Source organism: Ananas comosus, linkage group 4 (genome assembly GCF_001540865.1).
Source record: "Ananas comosus cultivar F153 linkage group 4, ASM154086v1, whole genome shotgun sequence".
In the NCBI taxonomy this organism is placed as follows: Eukaryota; Viridiplantae; Streptophyta; class Magnoliopsida; order Poales; family Bromeliaceae; genus Ananas; species Ananas comosus.
The window spans coordinates 9,877,053-9,901,280 of NC_033624.1; the positions used below are offsets into that span (position 1 = coordinate 9,877,053).

General features: G+C 36.9%; 1 protein-coding gene and 1 long non-coding RNA gene across 16 annotated transcripts in view; one reads left to right on the forward strand and one right to left on the reverse strand.

The window, feature by feature from the left end:
- Positions 1 to 11,269, forward strand: part of LOC109709170 (pyruvate, phosphate dikinase 2) — a 31,453-nt gene extending 20,184 nt beyond the window's left edge. Inside the window, exons 7-20 of the mRNA XM_020231257.1 lie at positions 2,146 to 2,274; positions 3,209 to 3,388; positions 4,006 to 4,143; positions 5,595 to 5,759; positions 5,962 to 6,123; positions 6,674 to 6,763; positions 7,065 to 7,203; positions 7,617 to 7,794; positions 8,159 to 8,288; positions 8,820 to 8,948; positions 9,314 to 9,451; positions 10,026 to 10,103; positions 10,210 to 10,301; positions 10,965 to 11,269. Coding sequence (XP_020086846.1) covers positions 2,146 to 2,274; positions 3,209 to 3,388; positions 4,006 to 4,143; positions 5,595 to 5,759; positions 5,962 to 6,123; positions 6,674 to 6,763; positions 7,065 to 7,203; positions 7,617 to 7,794; positions 8,159 to 8,288; positions 8,820 to 8,948; positions 9,314 to 9,451; positions 10,026 to 10,103; positions 10,210 to 10,301; positions 10,965 to 11,007 — 1,791 coding nt within the window. The 3' untranslated portion in view covers positions 11,008 to 11,269. The remainder of the gene's footprint in view (positions 1 to 2,145; positions 2,275 to 3,208; positions 3,389 to 4,005; positions 4,144 to 5,594; positions 5,760 to 5,961; positions 6,124 to 6,673; positions 6,764 to 7,064; positions 7,204 to 7,616; positions 7,795 to 8,158; positions 8,289 to 8,819; positions 8,949 to 9,313; positions 9,452 to 10,025; positions 10,104 to 10,209; positions 10,302 to 10,964) is intronic.
- LOC109709171 lies at positions 10,849 to 16,348 on the reverse strand. 15 transcript variants are annotated; one of them, XR_002215905.1, is made up of 6 exons: positions 15,936 to 16,344; positions 15,767 to 15,860; positions 15,237 to 15,674; positions 14,107 to 14,184; positions 13,478 to 13,549; positions 10,849 to 11,333 (listed from the first exon to the last, which is right to left on the reverse strand). It is a non-coding gene; the product is annotated as an uncharacterized LOC109709171 (long non-coding RNA). The 15 variants fall into 15 exon arrangements; XR_002215902.1 differs by lacking the exons at positions 10,849 to 11,333; positions 13,478 to 13,549 and having other exon boundaries at positions 13,923 to 14,184; positions 15,237 to 15,296; positions 15,385 to 15,493; positions 15,570 to 15,674; positions 15,936 to 16,332; XR_002215901.1 differs by lacking the exon at positions 10,849 to 11,333 and having other exon boundaries at positions 13,273 to 13,549; positions 15,936 to 16,340.

Consider the following 24,228-nt stretch of genomic DNA (forward strand, 5'->3'; position numbering starts at 1 on the left):
AAAATTAGATCACTAACTAAATCACTATTAGATTTAGTAAAATTCTTAGTTATTTGAATGGAATAATATAAATAAAATAATTAGAAGTTTAGCGAGTGTAAATAAAAAAAAGATAAGGATAATGTTTTTACATAAATTATTTAATCAATACATTTTCTCATTAAAGATTTGATAAGGTAAAATCTTGTTTATTTGCTAAAGTTTCTATTCGTCTATATTTTGGCCCCCCTCATGATTGAGTCTTGGCTTTGTCTCCGCCTGCTAGGATGTATAAACATCTTATTTGGAATATCCCTTTGACTTACTTAAGAAACATGTAGTACATGGTAAATAAGGAGTATGACAAATGTTTAAAATGGATATTATATTCAACCTTCAAGTAATTTTTTTGGAATAAGATAAATGTAGGTAAAATATGGTCCTCCTAAATCATGAATGTCAAGACTTTTCAAGGAAAAAACACTCGAACTCCTTCCTTCAAATCACACATGAGAATCTTATGTTATCATTGGATATCTTTTTCCGACATCTAAGGAGGGCCTAAGTAAGGGAACAACAAGGTAGGTCTGTTGAACCCATTGCATTGTTTAAGTAAAAAATTTGTGTAGTTAATGTCAAGAGGAAAGTCAACTAGGGAGTCTGCTATACATCTTTCAGGCAGATCTCTTGCAGAGAGTTTTTTTCTTCTTTCATGATAAGAACAGAGTTTTTTCTTGAAAGCCATCCTCCTTTTTAGAAACTTTAGGAGCTTATCAATAATAGGGACAACTGGATATGTAGATATAATGAATTGATTATTTCTTTTAGGAAGTTAGCAATAATATGGCAACTGATATGTTGATTATCTGGAGATATTGTGACACAATCATGTCGAAATATCACATTGCGTAGTTAGGTTATTGAACATATGCATAAAAGTCGATGAGTTTTATTCCAATTTTCAGAAAGGGCCGCTAATGGCAGTTAGAGCCTCCAATACTAATTGTTACATCTCAGTTCTATTAACTTTAATAAGCCCCATATGATCACTACTTGGAGGGATAAGCTAATAATTATAGTTACTGTCAAGGATTTAAGTGCCGTGGCACGGGGTCGTGCCGGAAACTTGCCGGCACGGTACGGCACGGTGCGTGCCGAGGCATACCGATGCGTGCTGGTCAAAAAAATTCTTGTGTGCCGATACATAATAGCATGAAATATTTATTTTCTTTAGCAACAAAATATTCTAACTATTTATTATGTCTTTGTATCACATCTTTTGAACTTTATGGAGGAAATTACTTACTAATTTAAAGAATAGAGGGTTTTGAGCTGTGCTATCGGTACGGGGTCTGTATAGTGCCAGTATCTTGTCGGCACGGTACGGTACGGTACGGTGGATATGGCCCGTGCCGACGGGTACTTAAAACCAAGGATTTAAGTGCCGTGGCATGGGGTCGTGCCGGAAACTTGCCCGCACGATACGGCACGGTGCGTGTCGAGCCGTGCCGATGCGTGTCAGTCAAAAAAATTCTTATGTACCAACACATGATAGCATGAAATATTTATTTTCTTTAACAACAAAATATTCTAACTATTTATTATGTCTTTTTATCACATCTTTTGAACTTTATTGAGAAAATTATTTATTAATTTAAAGAATAGAGGGTTTTGAGTTATGCCATTGGCACGGGTCTGTATCGTGCCGCTATCTTGTTGGCACGGTACGGCACGGTGGATACGGCCCGTGCCGACGGGCACTTAAAATCTTGCTTAAAACCTTGGTTACTGTCATGTCTGTTAGTAAATACAAGATTTATCTCTAACACATGTGAATTGCTTTACAATCATACATGCTTTTCTTGACTGTGAAATTATGATATTCAGATTTCGCCAACTGTGTCAATCCAAGCCATGTTAATTAGGTTCTTCCAAATTTTGCATTCTTCTTGGACAAAAATTACATCCTTGTTATCTAAGTATTTCTGGAAGCATTCATTGATTTTGTCTTTGTGGCTTCATATGCTTTTGCCGATTCCAGTTATGTTTTATTCTGATTGAAATGATCATAATTTGTTCAATGTAAGTCTTATTAACTCTGAAGATGACTGTAAATAACATTTGAAAGGTGATTCTTCTATGTAATGTCGTTTCGTTATTTGGCAGGGTGAGGATGTAGTTGCGGGAATAAGAACTCCACAGGATCTGGACATGATGAAGGAATGTATGCCAGATGCTTATGCAGAGCTTGTTGAGAACTGCAAAATTTTAGAGCGGCATTACAAAGATATGATGGTATGTCCAGCTACTTGGTCCCTCAAATTGTTTCCTTAATGTAAACTTGTTATCAATTTTAACATAGTAGTATAGACACAATTGAATACTTGTGAACAAAGTATTCTCATACAGAATACTGAGTTAAAATGCATATAATATTCCTCAAATGGTACAGGTCTTATCAGTCATGTGCAGCTTCGGTTTACCAATTAAAATTATAAATAATGAAGAATTTTAGCCAAAAAGTAGCATTTTCATTGTTGTCAAAGCTGAATATCTTGCTTGCCTAGGAGGTTGAGTGAGATGAGAAAACACCACAACATTTTAGCACCCAGAGGGGACACAATTGTAGCCAAACCACTTTTCACCTATAACTCACATCCGAAGTAAGCTTGATGATGACTTCTAGCATAGGAGAATGCAAATTGAAGGGAACTTAGAGCCTGATGAAAAAACTTCTTACTAGGAGAATGCTAAAATTTTCTACTATGTTAACTTTTATAAGCAGAAATTAATATATATTTGTATATTTCTTTTATGTATTATCTATTTACCTTTTGATATGGCACCTTTCTTCATTCCACGAGGGCTTTTTTAGTGCCACGTGTCTTGGGCAATATATGGGTGCATTGCTTTGAGGGCTAATTTCGCCTTTGACTACCATGGTAGTACATTCTCAAGGCATTTTGGCAGCAACATTTTGCATCATGTCTCTCAAACAACTAATTTTGGTTTTTTATAGAGTTAATACATAGGTGCTTCCTACAACAATTTTTTTTATTAACTGGTAAGAGTGGATCTGAACTTACCTGAGACATTTAAGCCCAATTTCGGATAATCTTTGTTTTATAACATGTCCATTTGGTTCACACAAACTGGAATACAAATAAGAATCCATGGTCATTTATAACAATCTGAGCTTCAATAACTAATATATCTCGTTTGTACGCAGGATATTGAGTTTACTGTCCAAGAAAATAGGCTTTGGATGCTTCAGTGCAGATCAGGGAAGCGTACTGGCAAAGGTGCTGTGAAGATTGCTGTAGATATTGTCACAGAGGGCCTTGTGGATAAACGATCTGCCATTAAAATGGTTGAACCAGGCCATCTTGACCAACTTCTTCATCCTCAGGTATAAGTTAAAGGAAAAAAAGGAAAACAATTATGATTAATGTGCAGTAAATCTTAACATCCAACCACGATTTACTACTTTCTGGATATTCATCTTAGCTATGCAGTTAATTATTCTTGACACCAAGAAGCAGCATTCTATTTGCTTAATGTATGCAAACTGTTATGACACGCAGTTTGCTTGATTTATTCTGTGGGAAAATTATTCTCTATAAAGATGTCAAAAGCGAAGCTTCTTTTCTGGAGCACTGCCTGCTGGACCTGTTCTGTCTTAGTCTAGAATTATGCTAAAAGGAAATGTGTGTTTCTTTTAAATTTTGTCTTTTATATTTAAAAATGGAAGATCACTGAGCAAATCATACTATCTTCTCATCCGTTAACATAGAGCTTTTTTTTTTTATTTTTATAACTCTTTGTTCGGTATATTTATCAGTTGTTAGCAAATATATGACCTACAATAAGTATAATTATCCATTGAATACCCAGTTAGACTTGGATATATTTTTTAATCCTTATCTATCTGCAGGAGATTACAAACCTGATTAACAGTTATGTATTACTCCATAAATGGTCATAGATGAGCAGCTGATTCCTTTCTATCTTTTTATATGTAATTAGTTTGAAGATCCATCTGCCTATAAGGACAAAGTGATTGCCACAGGCTTGCCTGCGTCTCCAGGAGCTGCGGTAGGTCAAGTTGTCTTCACGGCTGATGATGCTGAAACATGGCATGCCCAAGGAAAGGCTGTTATTCTGGTAAGTTGGTTTCCCTTTTAGCAGAAGATTGAATCGCATGATGACTGTTTGGCATTATTGGTTTCCTGGCTTAAGCAAATAACACTATAGACCTTGTGGTGTGTGTTTTTGAGAAGAGCCACTTATTTACTAGCAGCTCAAGTTCTGCTAGGAAGATAGAGCTCTCTTGATGTATTTCTGATCTTGTAACGAAATAGCGAGATCCGAAGATTGGAAACCCACTACTTCAAATAGTGGATCAAGAATACCACTAGCCCAAGATCAAACCAAACTAGAGAAGAAGAACAAGAACAATGGAGAACAAGACACACTTTCTCTTAATTAAAATTAAAGGGATTCTCACACACATAAGCTTAGTCCAAAAGGTGGTGAAAATACAACTAAGTTCACATGTTCTCATTAGATGCATGCATGCCACTCACATAAACCAAGAGAATTGGTGGGTTCAAGATATTAGCTCTTGGGTCAAGGATAAGAATGCAAAAGGGTGTGGAAGGTTGGAAAGTGTAGTATATTTATGAATGGTAGTTGAAAGGTGGAAGGTGTAGATGAAAGTCAACATGTATGTATGGATGATTTTTGGGCTATGTGAGATGCATGAGCAAGTAATGAGAACACATAGAAAAACATAACTTAACCAAATAAAAGACAAAAAATTCACTTTAAAACTTAACAGATCTAATGGCAACCCGTTATTTGTAAGATAGTGTAGATTGTAGACCGTAGTATTATGATTTCCCTTGTTATTAATGTTGCCTTTTAATATTATGGTTTCTGCTAATATAGTATTATGGTATCACTTGTTGTTGTTGCCTTTGATTGTGATTGCATGATTATAGTGCGAGGAAGGTGATGCTGTATTAGAGAACCTAAACCTGTGCCCCCATGTCAGATTAAAGCCTGATCATATGATGAAACTAACTTGGTAGTCTTCACATTCACAATCTTTTTATTAGCATAAATAAGTAACATGATCGAGCAATTTAAGGAAACAAACAAAAAAAATGTTGAGAAAATATATAATATGTTTACCTAAGAACATTTACTTAAGAACAAGGAAAAGTTCTAACATGTTTATTGGTGCTAATAATTGCTATTCTCCACATTTCAATTCCAAGTATTGGAATGATCATACTTAGTATGGGCAAATAATGCAATATTTATTGATTCTTTTAGTTTAGTCATTATGTATCTGGTAAAGGGAATTTCCTTTTGTAGGACTGCTTAATAATGAAGATTCTGTTGGCCTTTTGGCCTGTGCTTATTCGATTGCTTTTCATCCATCCCTTGTTGCTTTTATATCCTACGATCATATGAATCAATCATCTATCTGTGTCATATATGTTCATCTTTCATATAGAAATTTATATGAGAAATTGCATAAGGTTGACATCACAGCTCTTGATACTCTTTCGTGTCTCAACATTGTTTCCTAATTTGCCTATATAAAGGTAAGGACAGAAACTAGCCCAGAAGATGTTGGTGGCATGCATGCAGCTACTGGAATTCTGACAGCTCGAGGTGGCATGACTTCCCATGCCGCCGTTGTAGCACGTGGATGGGGGAAGTGTTGCGTTTCTGGATGCTCTGATATTCGTGTAAATGATATCGACAAGGTGAACCATCTCCCCTTAGTTGCTTTAACAGTTCCAATTGATGCAAGTTTCGTAATTGAAATAATTAATTTTATTTAACAAGGAGTTGCAAGTAATAGAAGGAATAAAGATATAATATTTAGTTGCTGTTGTATATCTTATGCTACATTAACATTTTGTAGTTTTGTACATCTCATGCTGCATTTAACATTTCGCAATTTAGGTGCTTGTTGTTGGAGATAAAAAAATTTATGAAGGTGACTGGTTATCACTGAATGGATCTACTGGAGAAGTTATTCTGGGAAAGCAGCCATTGTCTCCACCAGCTCTTAGTGGTGACTTGGAAACTTTTATGGCTTGGGTTGACGAGATCAGGCAACTAAAGGTGCTATTCTCTGCAAGCATATGTTCATTAATAATTAACTTGCAGATTTGTTAAGAAAATAAAAAATTGCCACAATTGTTTTGGAGCTCTTCTTTTACTAAAACCTCATTTAGCGACTTAGTTCACTAGCACTAATAACTCATTGGACTCTAAACCACCGGCTCAAAATTCTTAAGCCTAGTTATTAGTACTAATCCGACATGGGACTATTGGGGCATTAGACCTTAATGTTGTTTTAGTTCGTATGTACTTCCAATTAATTTAGGTATTATTTGCTTGTCTGATTGATGGATTTTCACAATGAGACACATTGGGCATGGGGATTTTCACAATGAGACACATTGGGCATTGGGGGGCATCACACCTCACACATTGTTTTCGTTTGTGTGTACTCCCAATTATTTCAAGTATTTAGTTGATCGTCTGATTGATGGATTTTCACGAGTCACATTGGGCAGCACCCATGTTTGTCCGTTCAGCTAAGACTAATGTTTTTTTGTTGCCCACTATAATAGTCATCATCATATGTGCTTAAAATTTAAAATGCTAGGTAATGGCAAATGCTGACACACCGGGAGATGCATTGACTGCAAGAAACAATGGCGCAGAAGGAATTGGACTCTGCAGGACAGAACACATGGTTGGTATAACTATTTGTTCTTTCTTAATTACTTTTGGACTGTCATGTTTGATTCAATGAATATAGTGCTTTATAAAACAAGTAAACATATGTGAGTGCTAACAATTCACCTCGCTTAAGCTTGTATGAGGCTAAATGTTCCCATTAAAATTGCATCGAATTAGATGACCATATTTAATCGGCATTATCTTATCTTATCTATTTTGTTTTCTTAACTAACTAATATATAGCTCTGGGGAGTCTGCTTTGTACTTTCATGGAGTATTTTAAATTATAACATGTAATATGCTCTATGTCACAGTTCTTTGCTTCTGATGAAAGGATCAAGGCTGTGAGAAAGATGATAATGGCAGTAACTCATGAACAGAGGCAAAAAGCATTAGGCCTCCTCTTGCCTTACCAGAGATCTGACTTTGAAGGCATATTCCGTGCCATGGATGGTATATTTAATCTTCCCATATAAAATAATATAGCATAACATGCTATTTAATGTTACAATTTCAAAAAAATTGACGCTGTGACATGCTTGTGATCATTTTACAGACTCATTTGACACATTAAGTTTTGCTGGAACTGTGTATAAAGGAATATCATAATAATCTATTCACTGACATGATATTTTGTTTAAGGATATTAATTGAAACGAGATTTACATTCGTTTAGCCTAAACATACTGGTATTTCCTGTGGTTACTAGTAAGTTCGTGTGCACAGCTCATCTAAACTATTTGTTGTAGTAGATTTATCCAACCAATACAGCATGTTTAATCTACTTCATTTGGCAAGTTACATATAAGGGGTTTTTTAAGAAGGTTTCTGTTGATATTTGATCTCTGTAACCATTGATATTTTAGGACTTCCAGTTACTATCCGATTGTTGGATCCTCCACTGCATGAATTCCTGCCAGAAGGTAATGTTGAGGACATTGTGCGCGAACTGTCTTCAGAGACTGGCACACCCGAAGAGGAAGTTTTTGCAAGAATTGAGAAGCTGTCTGAAGTAAATCCGATGCTTGGTTTCCGTGGCTGCAGGTTATTAAATCTCTTTTTTTTTTCGTTTTTTTTTTCTTTTTTTTTCTTTTTTTTTCTTGAAGTTCAACTTTAATGTTGAATTAAAATCATATTGTTATTATTTTGTACTTCATAATTTACTCTATTAGGATGATAGTATCTATTCCAATTGAATTCCTCAGAAAATGCTGTCATTCTATTTAACTTATGTCGTGGTGATCATATTACTCGTGTTAAAAACCAGTACTTTTTGAATTGACCTTGAAATGAGCATTTCAGTTTTTTTTACCAAGTCGCTCATGCAAATTATTGTTGACTGAGTGTTATATTATAGACATTAATCATAACTTTTTATGGTAAACTTGGCATAATATTGTGATTGTAGGCTTGGTATATCATACCCTGAATTAACAGAGATGCAAGCGCGCGCTATCTTTGAAGCTGCGATATCCATGAGCAATCAGGGTATTAAAGTTCTTCCAGAAATAATGGTACCTCTCGTTGGTACACCGCAGGCATGTTCCTTTTCCTATTTCTGAAGATAGTCTGATTACATCATACTCTTTCAGTTCATAATAATTTGGTAATAACTAATTTGTGAGCTAGAATAATGAGTAATTAAATGCTGATAATTGCTACTGTCATGTAACTGAATCCATTTATAAAGATTCAGAGTTAATGAGAAATTGGAGCCTTGCCTGTGTAGATAATTACTTGATGTCTGCCGCTTTGGGGAAAATGAAAAACTGGTGATATTTTAGACAACCTTCCAGGCAATCAGCTTGCAGTAGTTTCTTTTGAAACCCTTAATAACTTCACAAATTTTATCTCCTAGAGAATTTTAACTTTGATTATGAACTCCTTTCTTTCTTTTATTTTCATGCTTATACACTTAAGAGGTTTCCAGTCATGGAATGAGGAATAAAGTATTAAGATTCACCTAATTTTTCTCCTATGACTGTAGTCTTCAAATGCTTAGTCGTAAAGAATCTGAAGTTATGCACTCACTTCTCCATCTTTCAACAATTGACGTTTAAGATTTACAGGAACTCGGGCACCAAGTCAGTCTGATACGCAAAATTGCGGAGGAAGTTTTTGCTAATATGGGCACCTCCCTTAGCTATAAAATTGGGACCATGATCGAAATCCCTAGGGCTGCCCTAGTAGCGGATGAGGTGAGATGTTAAACTGACTTTTCCTTTCCCTGAGAATGTCTACTTAATTAGTACTTGCAAACATTAGATGCATTATATAGTTTTTCTTGGAAAATTTAATCCATGATACTCTCAGTTACATAGTGGTCCGGTAGTTTCAATGTACCTTTAGAAAAGACAATCATGGAAGCTAACCAGATTCAAGAGCTCAAAGCTTTTTCGCTTTTCTCTTTCTGATAATTGAGTTCTTGTATCTGCTTTTGGTTGTACCTCTCAAAGTAGAATTTGCCAACTGTGAATCCAATGGCTTCCGTTTCAGTCAATTTGTGATGGTTTAATTTAGTTGCATTACTTTTCTCATTTGAGTTCTACATGGTCATCCACAGATAGCAGAGCAAGCTGAGTTCTTTTCTTTTGGAACAAACGATCTCACACAGATGACATTTGGTTACAGTAGAGATGATGTTGGCAAGTTTCTCCCAATCTACTTATCTAAGGGTATCCTCCAAAGCGATCCATTCGAGGTAAAACAACATCAAATTACTTTAGTAGAAAGATCTACTTGATCATGGAAGAAATACAAAACTTTGTCGTACCTATACGTTGACGCTTAATAGTATGCAGAGTAACTTCAAATGTAGACATGTATAGACTACGAGGAAGATTTTAAGCTATTGAAAATGGGAAATGATCGAGTACAAGAAAGATGTAAATTATCAGTGTTGATCTCCTTGGAAGTACTCTCAACTTTTTGCCCAATTTGTGCTGTCTGTATCAAGTGAAGAATGGCAGTACCGTTAATTTAGCATTAATATCTAAAGGGTTCTCATGCAATGTGATTGTAGCAACATAATTCTATAAGATACTTGTAGACTCTTCATTGTTCATTGTTACTTGTAATCTTCTAAGAATTGCTCGTTTAAACACATCTTGACGTATTTCAAATGCTGTTACCGTGACTTAAAAACTTTATTGTACCATTTTAGATGATCACAATAAGATTGGCACCTAAAATTTTCCTTTACTTCTTTCAGTTTTTCATTGTTATTTAGCTTTGTTCTTTGTGACACAGACATTTTCCTGTACTGTTAACTTCAGGTGCTTGATCAGAAAGGAGTGGGAGAGCTCATTAAGATTGCTACAGAAAGAGGTCGCAGAGCAAGGCCCAACTTAAAGGTTAGCATCAGATTTGGTACACTTTAGATGTGCTAAGAACTCAAGAACTTGCGGATTACAGTATTCAATACGAAAGATTGACTGGCTTGTTTCTGTTGCAAAACAGGTGGGAATTTGTGGTGAGCATGGTGGGGAACCTTCTTCAGTTGCATTTTTTGCAAAGGCTGGGTTGGACTATGTTTCGTGCTCCCCATTCAGGTTGGTCATCGACGTAGTAGTACATTGCACTTTATGCGATTATTTTTTGAATGGTCAACTATATAGTTTTTCCTTTTTTTTATCTATTTACCTTTTTGCTGATGACAATTTGCAAATCTACTCGAGTTTTTTTTGCATGTAGAGTATCAAGATGTAGTTGCACTTTTCTAAAAGATGGATATAAATGAACGAATCCAAAGAATGACGACAAAATGACCTAAGACAAAGCACGATTATACACCTTTAGATATTTTTATCTCTGCTATTTTTCTTTTTGTTTAAGGGATGTCGATTATGGATCTTCTGTTTATGTCCATTACAGTAGGTACACGATAATTCCCACATGGAAAAAAAAAAAAAAAGCTGCATGTGGAAAATTTTAAGAAATTTTAAACCTCATGATGGAGAGAATAATTCGATTTCAATCTAGGAGATCGGGCTCTTTGTAAATTTTGTTTGAAATATTCAATTAGCAAGTTGCGTGAGTTGCAGTATTTACGAATCGGTATTCTTCGCTACTGTTTGTTCGCACAGTAAATCATCTATATGAAAATAGAACCTCGTAAGATTTTCCTAATTCAAGAACTAAATGCATCAAAAAGGTTAAAAGAAAAAGGAGAAGGAAAATAAATGCTAACATGAAACCTTGTCATTTATTTGCAGGGTTCCTATTGCCAGACTTGCAGCGGCCCAGGTGGTCGCCTGAAGGGCTCCAAATCTGAGAGATGTTGATGATAATGCCGAAAAATTTCTCGACAGCAATAAAAATAACCGCTGCATGGTAAATGTGCCCCGTGTCATCTCTCCGAAGGCAACTATGAAGTCTGAATTGAACTCTGCTGTGGAGATAAATGTAGGATACAATTAGAGACGAGTCTATACTGCGTGTCCTTTTGGTCTCTATGTGATGTGAAGAACACTGGTTTGTTATGAATAATAAAGTAATGCAGCTGTTTAATTATTGCTCATTTTGCTATGTTGTCTCGTGGCCTGCTTCTCCTTCTCCTTCTCCTTCTCCTTCTCCTTCTCCTTCTGCTTTTAGCAGCAGGAGTGTTAGAAGAATAGTATAATATCCTGATTTGGTATTTACTTTGCCACATGCATTCAATTTTATAAACGGTGGCCAAAATTAGTAGAGCAATTCGCTTTGCAAAAAATGAGGCAGCTGCTTTTCAAATTTGGTGTTGATCCGACATAAAACTGATTCAAACAGAGAAGTCACACTTGTGTAAGTTACTTTTTGGGTTTCACTTGACCAAAATTAGTTGAGGTGCTCATTTAATGAAGTGGTGGTTGATCGAGTGGCTAATTACCTTAATATTGAGCATTGCATCACCTTTAGTATATCGACACTCCTTACGGTCTCCTTTTAATATATTTTATCTTAATATTTTGGTAATTACCTTAATATTACTAAGAGTAGTGTCTTCTGAAATTTTTGCCTATAATACCACATAAGATGCAGAAAGGTAGAATGCAATTATTATGACTTGTAAATGTCCATCATTTATTTTCGAAACATAAAATGGAAGGAAAGATACTGCATCTAGCGTATATAGACTCAATCAATCTCAAAGAGTTGGGATATTATATTTTCTTTCCAGGAAAATTTTTTTGTTAATATACTTATTTTCTCGATAAAAAGTTTACATAAAAAAAAGCAGCAGTGTAAAGAATTTATATAGTTCAACATGCAAAGTGTCTATTGAGCTGTGAGTCTATAAGTCTAGATTATATTAAATACTTGTACACATAAGATCTAAGATATTTTCTCAATCTCAAATCAAATTGGATTTGATCATAAGGTATTGGAAGAAATTGTTTTTCTAAAAGAGATAATAATTATCTTAAATGAGAAAAAACGATATGAGATATCGATCCTAGAAGATAGATGCATACAAACAAATTTGAATGGATGTTGTATAAGTCTTAAATTTTTGACTCTCTATAAGGTATGGTATCTTGCGAGTCTTTAAAATTAAAGATTTATATAAATAAAAGGTAGAGACCAACAAAATGTTGCGGTCAAAGAGAAAATTTCAGCTACAATAACAATTTTGTAGTGGATATCATAATCTATTTGTTTTTGCTCGTTACACATGGTGATATGAGATATCATAGTTTTTTTTTTTTTTGAGAGATAGGTAGAACGCTACCTGCTTCGTTTATTTTATTTAGAAATAAATATAGCTGAAAAATGTGAATCAACTAGGATTCGAACTTGGGACCTCGGATACCAACCACCAAACTCTTTGCCACTTGCTCTAAGGACGTCGGTCGGTTATGATATATCATAGTTGATCCTTAATTTACGTTATTAAGTAAAGCTACTATTGATAACCGTGAAAGAATTTTCTCACAAATTGTAAATAGATCTAAACGATCTTCTTGGAAATATGGCGTCTGCTTTGAAATGCAAGCAAAGTGTTTGGTGCATCGAAAGTATGGACAAGTCAAAAGTGTACAAGAGAAATAGTGGGAGAACAGAATGTGCTTTACATATTGTACGTAAGCAATATTTGATATTTGAGAAACTTAATCGGAATGATAATATTGATTGTCAAGAACTTCTCGATGAAAAATCTAGCTATATATTTTAATCTGAAGAATACGGGTCTATAGATATAGATCTGATAAATTGCGTGAACTGCGTACATAGGAGATCATGTTGAAGAGGCCAACAAGATTGAATTCTAATAAGAGACATTACTATCCTTTGGGAGGAAGTAGTCTCTAAATAGTATGTGTGACATATTAAGAAATGATGCACCTGTGTGGGATCCCATATGATTCGATATTTGGAACCTACACATGTATTATTTTATGTGCGATGATTGATACAGTAAATGTTACTGATAGATATTATCTGATGCTTGCGAAGCATTGATACTTAAGAGAGAAGAGAGAGATTTCATGAGATTGTATTAGTGTTGATATTGCTTGAAGAATTCGAGCAAGATAACATGAAAGCTAAGTGTGGTACTGCATGAGATGCACTAGAGAATGTGTTCTGGTTCATGGAGTTTAGAACTCCATATGGTTCATATAGAGCCTAGGTCTCATCAATGATCCATACATATTTAGCGGATGGAATTGATTTATACTCCCAATAATATTGCTAAGTAGAAAACAATAATCATGAATAGTTTAGTAGATGCACTAGCTAAAAAGCTCACTCTCGAAGGGTTGATGTCACACCCGGGAATCAGCGGAAGCATACCCGATACATGCATAGACCCACTATATACCTGCAGTATACAAGGCGTCTACCAAAATCATGCTAGGAAATAACAATTAACAAAAGAATTAACATAGTATCAGAGCATATAATATACCAAAGTGTACTAGAAGTACGGCACCGTTTGGTTTGGGAATAGGGATAGGGATAGGCCCTTATCCCCCCCCTTTATACCCAAACGCTAATTTTTTACCCGAGAATAGTAGTTCTCGGTTATCCCCACCAACACCTCCATTTTCTATATAAAACTTTCTAATATTTTTCTTATCCTCGGGAACAACCCAATTTTCATCCAAACGCTATTTTTCTTATCCCCATACTTGTACCTATCCCTGTAATAGTTAGTTCTTGCTTATACCCGAACCAAACGGTACCCTAGAGTATAACAAGAACCACTCAACTAAGACTAACAAGAAGTAGAAACATAAAACTGTAAATACATCACTCTAATCATACATATATATCACAAAACCACCAAAACAACTATAGGTACAATCTAGTGGTAGTCTCTTTATACACGGGTACACATCATCCTCGTCAACAAAATCATAACAGCGAGGTGATCACCTAGCAGGACTCCAAGCTACGCCTAGCTAGACGTGACTCCCTTGCCGCGGTCCCTAGCCTCTCTCGTAGTGGATGGCTCTGTAACAACAACAAAGAGGGCATGAGAACTATTAAACAATAGTTCCCAGTGGGTAAGCCGCCGGCCTCAGCGAATTACACCACTAGGTTTATGATGTACAAAAGAAAGCTTGGATATCTAATGCATGATAGAAATAACAATGCTAATAACGACTAGTAAAAATTAGAATTACTAGGTTTCCCATATTACAGTTATGACATGCAAGTAAAGGCCATACTACACCAATAAGCATGCTATATAACTCATGAATGCATATTATCATATAGTGATTATTAGCAATACAGTTTAGTATTTTGTTCAATTCATAAGGATCTACACAAGGTAGTCCAGCTTGCGTCGTGCCTAATGGTCTCGTGGTAGTATACACTCCCCATGGCAATCCACTTCGGTACCCAATCCCGCACAGGCGAGCAATCTGTCGCGTAGGCCAACTCCGGAGTGCCGGCTTGTTGGGAGCGACCCTCACAAGCATGTGCGAATGAGCACAATAGCAAGCAAGCATAATCCACAATACGAAGTTCTCAATCGGCATGTCTCAAACATGGAATGTCCTCTACCAACCTATAGGTCGGGATCTAAGTACAACATAAGATGCTAGTATTCACTAGGTTATAACCACATGATGAAATTAATACTAATCGAAGCATACTATGTTCATTGTCAACTTGTCTGCACAAGTGTTCCAGTAGTTAACATTCAATAGATGTCATGCCTTGACTCTCTGCTTCATAGAGATTTAATATTACTATGTGGTGTAATGACAATTCGTACATTCAATCTTTCTTTTACTATGCTATTAGCATGTGAATATCGCTTTTAACTCTATGTTAAAGCATCTATACTGAATATTAACTGTATATGCTGTACAAGGTATTTGTCCACAATTCTCTACTTAATAGAGATCTATATTAGCCATACAAAGCAAGTATGCTACTTGTATCAAATACTCTTCACATAGTAATCTATTGTCATAGTTACACATAACTAGCAATTCTATAACATCATAACGAACATAGGGGGAATCCACTTATTCCGGAAAGGTCAAACCCACCTACTAATCGACGCTTCTTGTCGATCTCGCAAGTGCAGGTAATCCGAGGTCCCCAATTCCCTTAGTAAGCATACTAATCAAGTTAGAAGCTTAACGCCAACTTACTAAAAGAATCCTACATAGGCGTTAAAGCTAGGTAGAATCATACCCGGTTTAGAATCTGACTTAAATTTCACTTTGCTGGGGTTGAAGAACCTCAAACCAGCTTCAAAAGTCACTAAAACTTAGCCGCAGGGTTCACCTCCCCTGCTGTGAACCTGCTGCGAACCAGGGTCAAAACTGCTTCAAACTTGCAACCGATATTATCAACTAAAGGACTAGTAGGTAGTATACATTCTCACAGCTCCAATTGAGCTTTTCCCCCAGTTTCGAATTGAAGAACCACAGCAAAACCAGCCTCAAAAGTTGCCCAAAGCTCAGTTACAAGGTTCACATATCCTGCTGTGAACAAGCACCCAAAAACTGCATCACTACTTTACCAATAACACTACTTTTAGCATCAAAGCAGAGAGAGAGAGCTAGTTAATCACCTTCAAGGCTTCAATCCAGCTTTCTCCTGGATTTAAGTGGAAGAATCACAATCAAACAACTCCTCTCTAGCTGTTTTGAACCTCCCTCAAATAGCTAGCCTCAAAAGGACAAAGAGCAACTTAATTTCACTACTATTGTTCAAAACTAGTGAATAGTTGCATAACTCACCTCATAGAACTCCCAATCAGCTACTGGCTGAGATAGGGCTGCAAAGTACTTCCCAAAATACCTTTCTTCACCTTTCGACAATAGCTCTAAAGCCCTCCAAATCAGCTAACAACAAGAGGGGAAAGAAAACAAAGCTTAAATCACCATTTCCACCTCTCACAACTCCAAAACCCTAGAGAGAGAAAGAGAATGGTGAAAACCTGATTGTCCAATGCTTAAACATGATAAAGATCTGTTGGGGTCGAGCTAGAAGAGATAAGACCACAGCTGGGAAAGGAAATGACCAAAACAGCCCTATATCCACGCAGCTGCTTGTGCTGGTACCGGTATCCAATCACTCTGGTACCAGTACCCCAATGGAGAATGCAGAATTTGTGCGTTTGCAATGCACTTTTGCGCTTTCAGCTGTTTGATTACTCCTTTAACTTGCCAAAAATCTCTCCACCACTCTTTTAAAGATGTGGAATAGTTCCTAACACCATTCCCACACTCGAACTTCACAGTTTGCTAAAGTTCAGTATACTACAGTTGAAGTGTTGACTTTAAATGACACATATAAGATATGTAAGTGTTTGGCTTTAGTGCAAGTGGAAAATTGTTAGTTATATGCCCAAAAGCCAATCTGATGGCACTAGCTCAAGGGTATTTATGTATTAATTATTTATAATTTATAATATGAGGGTAGATATTCTATACATGTCTATTGTATAGCAGTGCAATATTGACGTGAATCGTCCATAGGGTCTTTGTTTGAGAAGATATATTCCTTTTGGTTCGAGTTATCCTGCCAGGATTACTATTTTTGGTTCATCCGCTATGTAATCTAGTCGTTAATGTAGCATTACAAATCGAGCAGGATTACACCAAAAATATTAACGAGAGGGAGGGTCGTGTATATTGCATTACTGAAAACCGGTAATACTACATATTATATAAAATGACAATTTTACCCTCTAACTCTCGAAACCCTTTTAATATGTTATTTTAAAAAATTTAATTTAAAATTTTGAATTGTCAACTTTTAATTTTTAATTTTTAATTTTCAAATTTAAATTTTTAAATTTTAAATTTTAAATTTTTAAACTTCAAATTTAAATTTTAGATTTTAAATTTTAAATTTTAAATTAAATTAAAATTTTAGATTTTAAATTATAAGTTTGAAATTTTAAATTTTTCAAATTTCAAATTTCTCAGATTTAAAATTTAAAATTTAAAATTTAAAATTTTAAAATACAAATTTGTATTTTAAATTCTGAATTTTAAATTTAGATTTTAATTTTTTATTTTATATATATTTATATTTATATTTTATATTTTTAATTTAGAAATTTCATATTTTATATTTTAAATTAAAATATTAAATTTATATTTTTGTTAAAATTTAAAATAAAATTTAGTAAAAACATATTGTTTGTAAACAGTAAAAAAAAATTTACGAAATATAACTAAGGGCAATTTTGGAATAGATTATACTTTATTGTCTAGAGTACTAAATTTTATAGACAGAACCAAACATAATAATGGTATAAACACTGCAATCCAGCATTATATTACTGTATTAAACCAAACGCACTAATGCAGCATCAGTAATAATCTCATTTAGAAATCCAAGATAACTGGATATACTGAAATACTCTGTAATATTACATAACTCGAACCAAACGCACCTTAAGGGTTAGGAATTTGATATATGTATTTTTCTGTATGAGACTCATTAAATACTCATAGTCGGAGGAATATTATAAGGACGGTGATATTCCGGATAGGCCGGTGTATGCTATATTTCTAATCGAGATGACGAATCTCAAGTCACTAGTGTAGGGATACTAGAGCAAGCATATAGGTGCTTGTTAGAGAACAAGTACACTAAGTATGACCATTTAGTTGGACAGTCACATGATTCCATACTCGCCAGTGGCAAGTTCATTGCTATAGTTGTGTGAAGTACTCCTCAGACCTGAGGCATCATAGTTGCTTCACGTATAGGTTGCTACTATAAGTTATGCGGAAACCCTAGGATCTTTTCTCTAGATATATCAAACACCTAGAGGGGGGTAAATAGGTGAATAGGCCAAAAACCACAAATCTCAATGCAATAAAAATAAATGCGAAAATTAAAAACACACCGAGATTTACGTAGGAAAACTCCAACTTGGAGTAAAAAACCCACGGGACCAACACGCGATAACAATCTACTAAGAATAAAAGATTACAAAGTGATTTACTGAATCCACAGATTCAAACCTCTTTTTTATCTTCTCTAGATCTCGTGCACACCAACGGGTTGTTCACGCCCCACGTCCGACTCCACGAACGCCACGTCCCGAATCCACGAAACACCAACACTTCGAATCCACGAAACCTTGATCACGCCGAATTCACGACGCCCACTCGAATCCACGAGCGCACTCCCTCCGAAGCAAGAACAATACGATTGATGATGATTTATTTGCTTAGATAATCATTAAAGAACCGTAGAAGATGTTTCTAAGCAATAGCTAGATCAATTCTCTATGAAGAATGAGAAATTAGGGTTTCAAGAATTGATCCGATAGAAACCTGTTGTTAGAGAGAAAAAGAGAGCACCCAACAAGCTTCTAGGGTTTTAAAAAGATATTCTATGCTTAGCCTTATTTTAGAAACACCCCCACATCTTATTTATAGGTTTAGAAGACTTAGAGATAGATTAGGATTTGAAAAACTTATCTTTAAAAACAAACGACGGTCTCAGGGTCCGGACTCCCGTAGGGTCTGGACCTTGAAGGTCCGGACCTTGAAGTCAGGGTCCGGACCCTCTCTGCGTATTAGAAATTACACAGTACGGGTTCCGGACTCTGACCCGAGGGTCCAGACCCTCACTGCGTGATAGAAATATCATGGTACGAGATCCGGACCCTAACCCGAGGGTTCGGACCCTCGCTGCGTACACACAGAGAGGACCTACGGGGTCCGGACCTTGATCCCAAGGTCCGAATCCCAAATCTTGAAAAACTCTGTTTTGAAATTATATCAATTTAAACCTATCCTAATGTCTTCCAAACACTTGTAAATATTTATAAATCATCATCAATAGTATTTAAATTTACCGAGCATTGTGGATTTATGTTTCGAGTTTTTACTCTTAGAGCACCAACAAATACCATTTATAGGGTTTAAAATCCATTCCCTAGCATTCTACCATGATAGAGTTCAAAAAGCTTACCTCTACTAGCTTTCCTCTCCAAGCAAAGGAAGAAAAAGATGAAGAAGGTGATGAAGCTTCTCCTTCTAGCTCCAAATCTCCACCAATCCTCCCTCTTGATCCATTTTTAGAGAGAGAGAAAGAGCTTCTAGAGAGAGAGAGGGTGTTCTTTTAGGGTGGAAGTGTGAGGGAATGAGAGGAAATAAGCCCAAGTCCCTCCATTCAACTCCTCATGTGGCAGAATTGCCAAAAAGCCCCTCAACTTCACTTTTAGTGCACTGCCCACGCAGGGCCATTTTTTGTATAAGGGACCGGTCCCTAGACTTGAGGGACTGGTCCCTGTAGGTCCAGAATTCCAGCATTTTTAGGACTTAGCCAAATTTCAGCCTTTTTCGTTTCTTCTCCGTTTTCGCTCGTTTGGCCTCCGATTCTTTTCAAATCAACCGAGACTCTCCAAAAATATTTTCGAGCGTATTTTCATCATTTTTTCATCCACGCTAATGCCGGATTTAGTCCATGGTCCAACATAGCCTTTCGGGTCCCGTTTTCGCGCCTACGCGCTCCGAAAACGCCCGAATGCTTCCAAACTTCACCGGAATCATCTAATGGCTTTCCAAACCAAATGCACACCGTAACTTCATAATTTTAGAAGTCCGGTACCTTACAGTAGCAATTTATCTAAAGCAAAATACACCTTTATGCATGTCATTTTATCAATTTTGCTACTCATTTATCATGCATCAACATAAGATAAATTAGACCTTAGACATTGGAAGTGATCAAATCACTTCGGTGAAGCACAACCCATCTTGCAGTGCCCCCAAATTGCTTGTAGACACTTACAATTGGGCCAATCCCTTAGATCTCCAAGCTTGCTCCCAAGCTTTCCTTGCCCTATACAAGAAATTCATTCGTCACCAATTTCGAACACTTAAACGATTTTTCCTCTTAAAATCAAATTACCCGACTTGATTTTCTAACCCTCAATTAGGGTTTTAAAGGGTTAAAATATTTTTAAAACTCTCCACAAGAGAATTCCTCTTTCAACCTAGGATTGTTAAAAAATAATGGCAAAATAAAAAATCTCATGGTAAATCCCACAATTTGTGGTCTAGATTTACCTAGATTTTGCTAAAATTTTAAAACCAATGATTAAACACAAAACCCTAACCTCAAATCTCAAAACTCACCTTTGCCCTAAGCTCTTTCCTTTTTTTTTGCTAAAAAAAAAAGCCTTCACCCTCCAAATCCCTCCTCCACGCTTGATCCTTCAAGCTCCTAGGATTAAAGAAGAAAAAGAAGATAAAGAAGAGAGTGGGAGAGAGGAGCTTTTCTCTATCCCCCTGTGTGTGTGCGTGTGTGTGTTCTCTAAGAAAAGGAAAGAGGGCTCCCCTTTAAATAGGCTCCCACATGAAATTACTTATTTACTCCTTAAAATCAGCATTCTGCATAACTGCGTATTGGTACTCGGATTCACATATCGGTACTCGGGCATCCAGTTCCGGTACCCTGAATCCAATTCCTCAAAACCCGAATGTTGGATTCTCAAGCTTATATTATGTACCGGTACCTAGTTTACAGTACCGGTACCCAGTACAAATTCAGTACTGGTACTGAGGTTTGATTTCTCAAAACCCGAGAGTTCATTTCCCTTATTTTGTATTGCGTACCGGTACCCAATTTTCAGTACTGGTACTTATACAAATTCAACCACTTTGACAGATTTTATCTTTCCAAGTCCGTTTTCGCACTCAATTTGCGCCAAAAGCACTCAAATACTCTCCAAACTTCGCTGGAACTATTTTATTAGCTTTTCAAACTTGTTCCCACCAAAACTTCATGATTGTAGAAGTTCGATATATTATACTCCTCCTCGACCCCTCCTTCACCTCACTCCCCTTCCGCAGCGGCCGCCATCGGCACCACCACCGTCACTAACCATGACAACTTTAATTTTCGCCCCCGCAACCACCGGCACTGCCCTTGAAACAAACGTGATGAGAAAAATCTTCGTTAGACGCTGCCACCACCACCACAGTGACTGCGGATGAGGAAGACAACGACCCTCGTCTTCTGCAACCAAGCCGATTGCGTTTACGGGGAACGCCCTTCGTCGCCTTTACCTTCTTGACAAACAGTAGCATCACCCTACGCTCAGAATTGCAATCAAGCTTAGATGATTTCTATTCCTTCTTAAATTATTTTGTGAAGTTGTTAACACTTGATGTAGAAAAATATTGTTTTGTACGCAAGTCATGTCTTATATGTTGCAACGTAGTATAAAATAGTGCAATTTTCGTCTAATAAAATGTAATCCTTGCTTCCAGAGTAATAGAGAGTGTATTTTTTTATTTCATTCTTTATTCTTCTTATTCTTATTTTCTACCATCTGCGAACTTGCACTGGTCCTACCCAAGCAACACTTGGCGAAGCTGATAAGAACAAACGCCGAGCTGAAAAACACTGATGTAAAAGCTGAGTTGCACTGGTTATTGACTAGATGCACTGGTTAGTGAATAGTCGTTGCACTATTTTTTGCCAGACCACACTCATTAGGTCATTGTATGGTGCAAAACGTTACACTCATTAGGTTAATATTACACCATTTACACCCTGTTGCACTACTATATTCTAGGTATCACGAGATAAGGAGAATGATTTGCACAAGATACAATGAAAACATTGCACTTATTTAGATAAGATTGCACCGTTTTGTTTAAAGTTGCACTACTTGCTGGGCATTTTAGTTCCTCTCTTTGTAAATGTACGACTTCTCCTCCTCCTCCTCTACTTCCGAACTCTAAAGCCCTCTCCCTCCTCCATGCTTCTTCTACTTCTCTTTTGCAAACACCAAGGAAAGCGAAGAGCACAAGAACCAGGCGTGAATGGAGGAGGTGATCGCTCAGGACGCCGTAATGGAGGAGGGCGAGGGGTTTAGCAATAGTGTAAGCAGCACAGGACGCTGGAGAAATGATCGCTCGCCGTGTGGCAAGGAAGAAGATTGACTGACGAGGGAGTGGCATGTTGCACTATGAGCGGCAAGAAAGAAGATTGATTGCGTTGCACTGTGAGCATCGGATGTTGCACTGGTACGGGCTACGTACTACACTATTTGAAGCACTGTTGCACCTTTTTCCTTCGTGTTGCACCATTATTCCCCTTGCTGGCCACATAATCTTCCCAATTGAACTTCAAAATATTAAATTTTGAAAACCCGAATGGCAAACACCAGGGCTGGCGAATAGCAGGGCCGATTTAGTTTTCATTCTGACTGTCACGCCCCGGGACCCAGCGGAAGCCCGCCCGGCGCGTGCCCAGACCCGCCATATGTCTACAACATATAAGGCGTCTAAAAACAACAATAATAAAAGCGATAATAGAAGACATCTAGGAGTATCAGAGCATAATAAATGTCTAAATGCTACAACAAGGGATAAGGATAATACTGTAAAACCATTAAATGAAACATAAAGTAAATACAATAGGAAATCCCAAATACAAGTGCTATAAGTAGGTACATAGGTGGTCTCTATACATGGATACAAAACTCTCACACTCTCTCAAAATACAAAAGAAAGAGTAACCACCTAGGCAAAGTAAGCTCCTCGCTAGCTAGCTACGCGATCCCCTTGCCGCGATCCCGTGCCTCAGCCGGTGCCGAAGGCTCTGAAAAGTAAACCATAAAACAGGGGCGTGAGAACTATCAAAAATAGTTCCCAGTGGGCAATTACTGACTTCAGTGAACTGCGCCACAAGGCCCAAAAGCTACAAGAAGAGGTCAGTGACTAACAATGTAATAATTAGACGGTAAGTAAAATACAACTTACTATAGCATAAAGTCTCCACTTAGCATAAATAGCATGAGTACGAAAGCAACTATGCATGAAGTAATAGTCTCCAACTATCATAATGTTCGCGATGCGAAATAGTAAAATGCCGATGTTTACTATTCTAGTCAATGTCCAAGTAGTACACTAAGTCCTCATCTGTCCACATGTCATAATGGATATACAAAGTCAAATCTGAAGAGACCCACCCGAAGGCTGTCTATGGCCCTGAGACCCACCCGTAGGCTGTCTGGCCGGTGCCGAGCCTAATGGCCCCGTGGTAGTCATCATCCCCACCCTAGGAATGAGCCTGTCCCACGGCAATCCACTTCGGCGCCCAATCCCGCACGGCGAATATGTATCGCGATGGCTAGCTCCGGAGTGCCGGCTTGTAGGGAGCGACCCTCACAAGCATGTGCGAATGAGCACAATGGCAAGTAGTCAAATGGTCAGTCGCAAGTACCAAGTCCTCATGTCTAATAACATGGTATATAGTAAATGTCCTCGTGGCCAAGTCACTATTTCATCATATCTCAAATATGGAATATAGTTGATGTCAATGTGGCCTATTATCAAGTCTCTATGTTGCAGTTTAATAATTCTCTAGTCCAAGTGCCTCTTTATGACACTATGGCTCATTCTGTCCCAACATGGATACTAAGTTCAAGAACTTATAATTCTAGTCAAAATCGAAGCATGAATCTTGATTTCCTATCATCTCATAGAATATTCGTCGCATGCATATTAACAAAACACATTGTCTCTCTCTCTCTACTACATAGAGTAAATTTTCTTGATGCACAACATATAAGTTCTAAGCATTCAAAAACTCTCATAAATGCTACTAAACATGAATATGCATGAATTTAAGGAGCATGAAAGCATTTAACCACTTAGGAGGAATTTCCTCCAATTTCAAGGAAGCCAAACCCACCGATGACAACGAAACTTCTCGTGCGCTCCCACGAGGGTGTCCTCTAGTCTCCTAGTACCCTAGAGGTATAGAAACATGTGTCATCTAGTCGAAACGAACGACGCTAAGTTCAATCTTTAAGCTTCTCAAGCTAGGGTTAGGAAAAACTCACCGATTGCGAAGGAAGCTCTCTCGATCTCCAAACGGGAGTTAGAGTCCCTCCAATCTAACCTAAACAAAGGTTCTAAACCCATCAATTTGATACAAAAGCCCTCAAAACGAAAATCCCCAAATCTAACCCTAAAATGCCAAATCTAGGGTTTGATCTAGTAAAATCCAACAAAATCCGAATCTAGAGGAGAGAAATTGCTA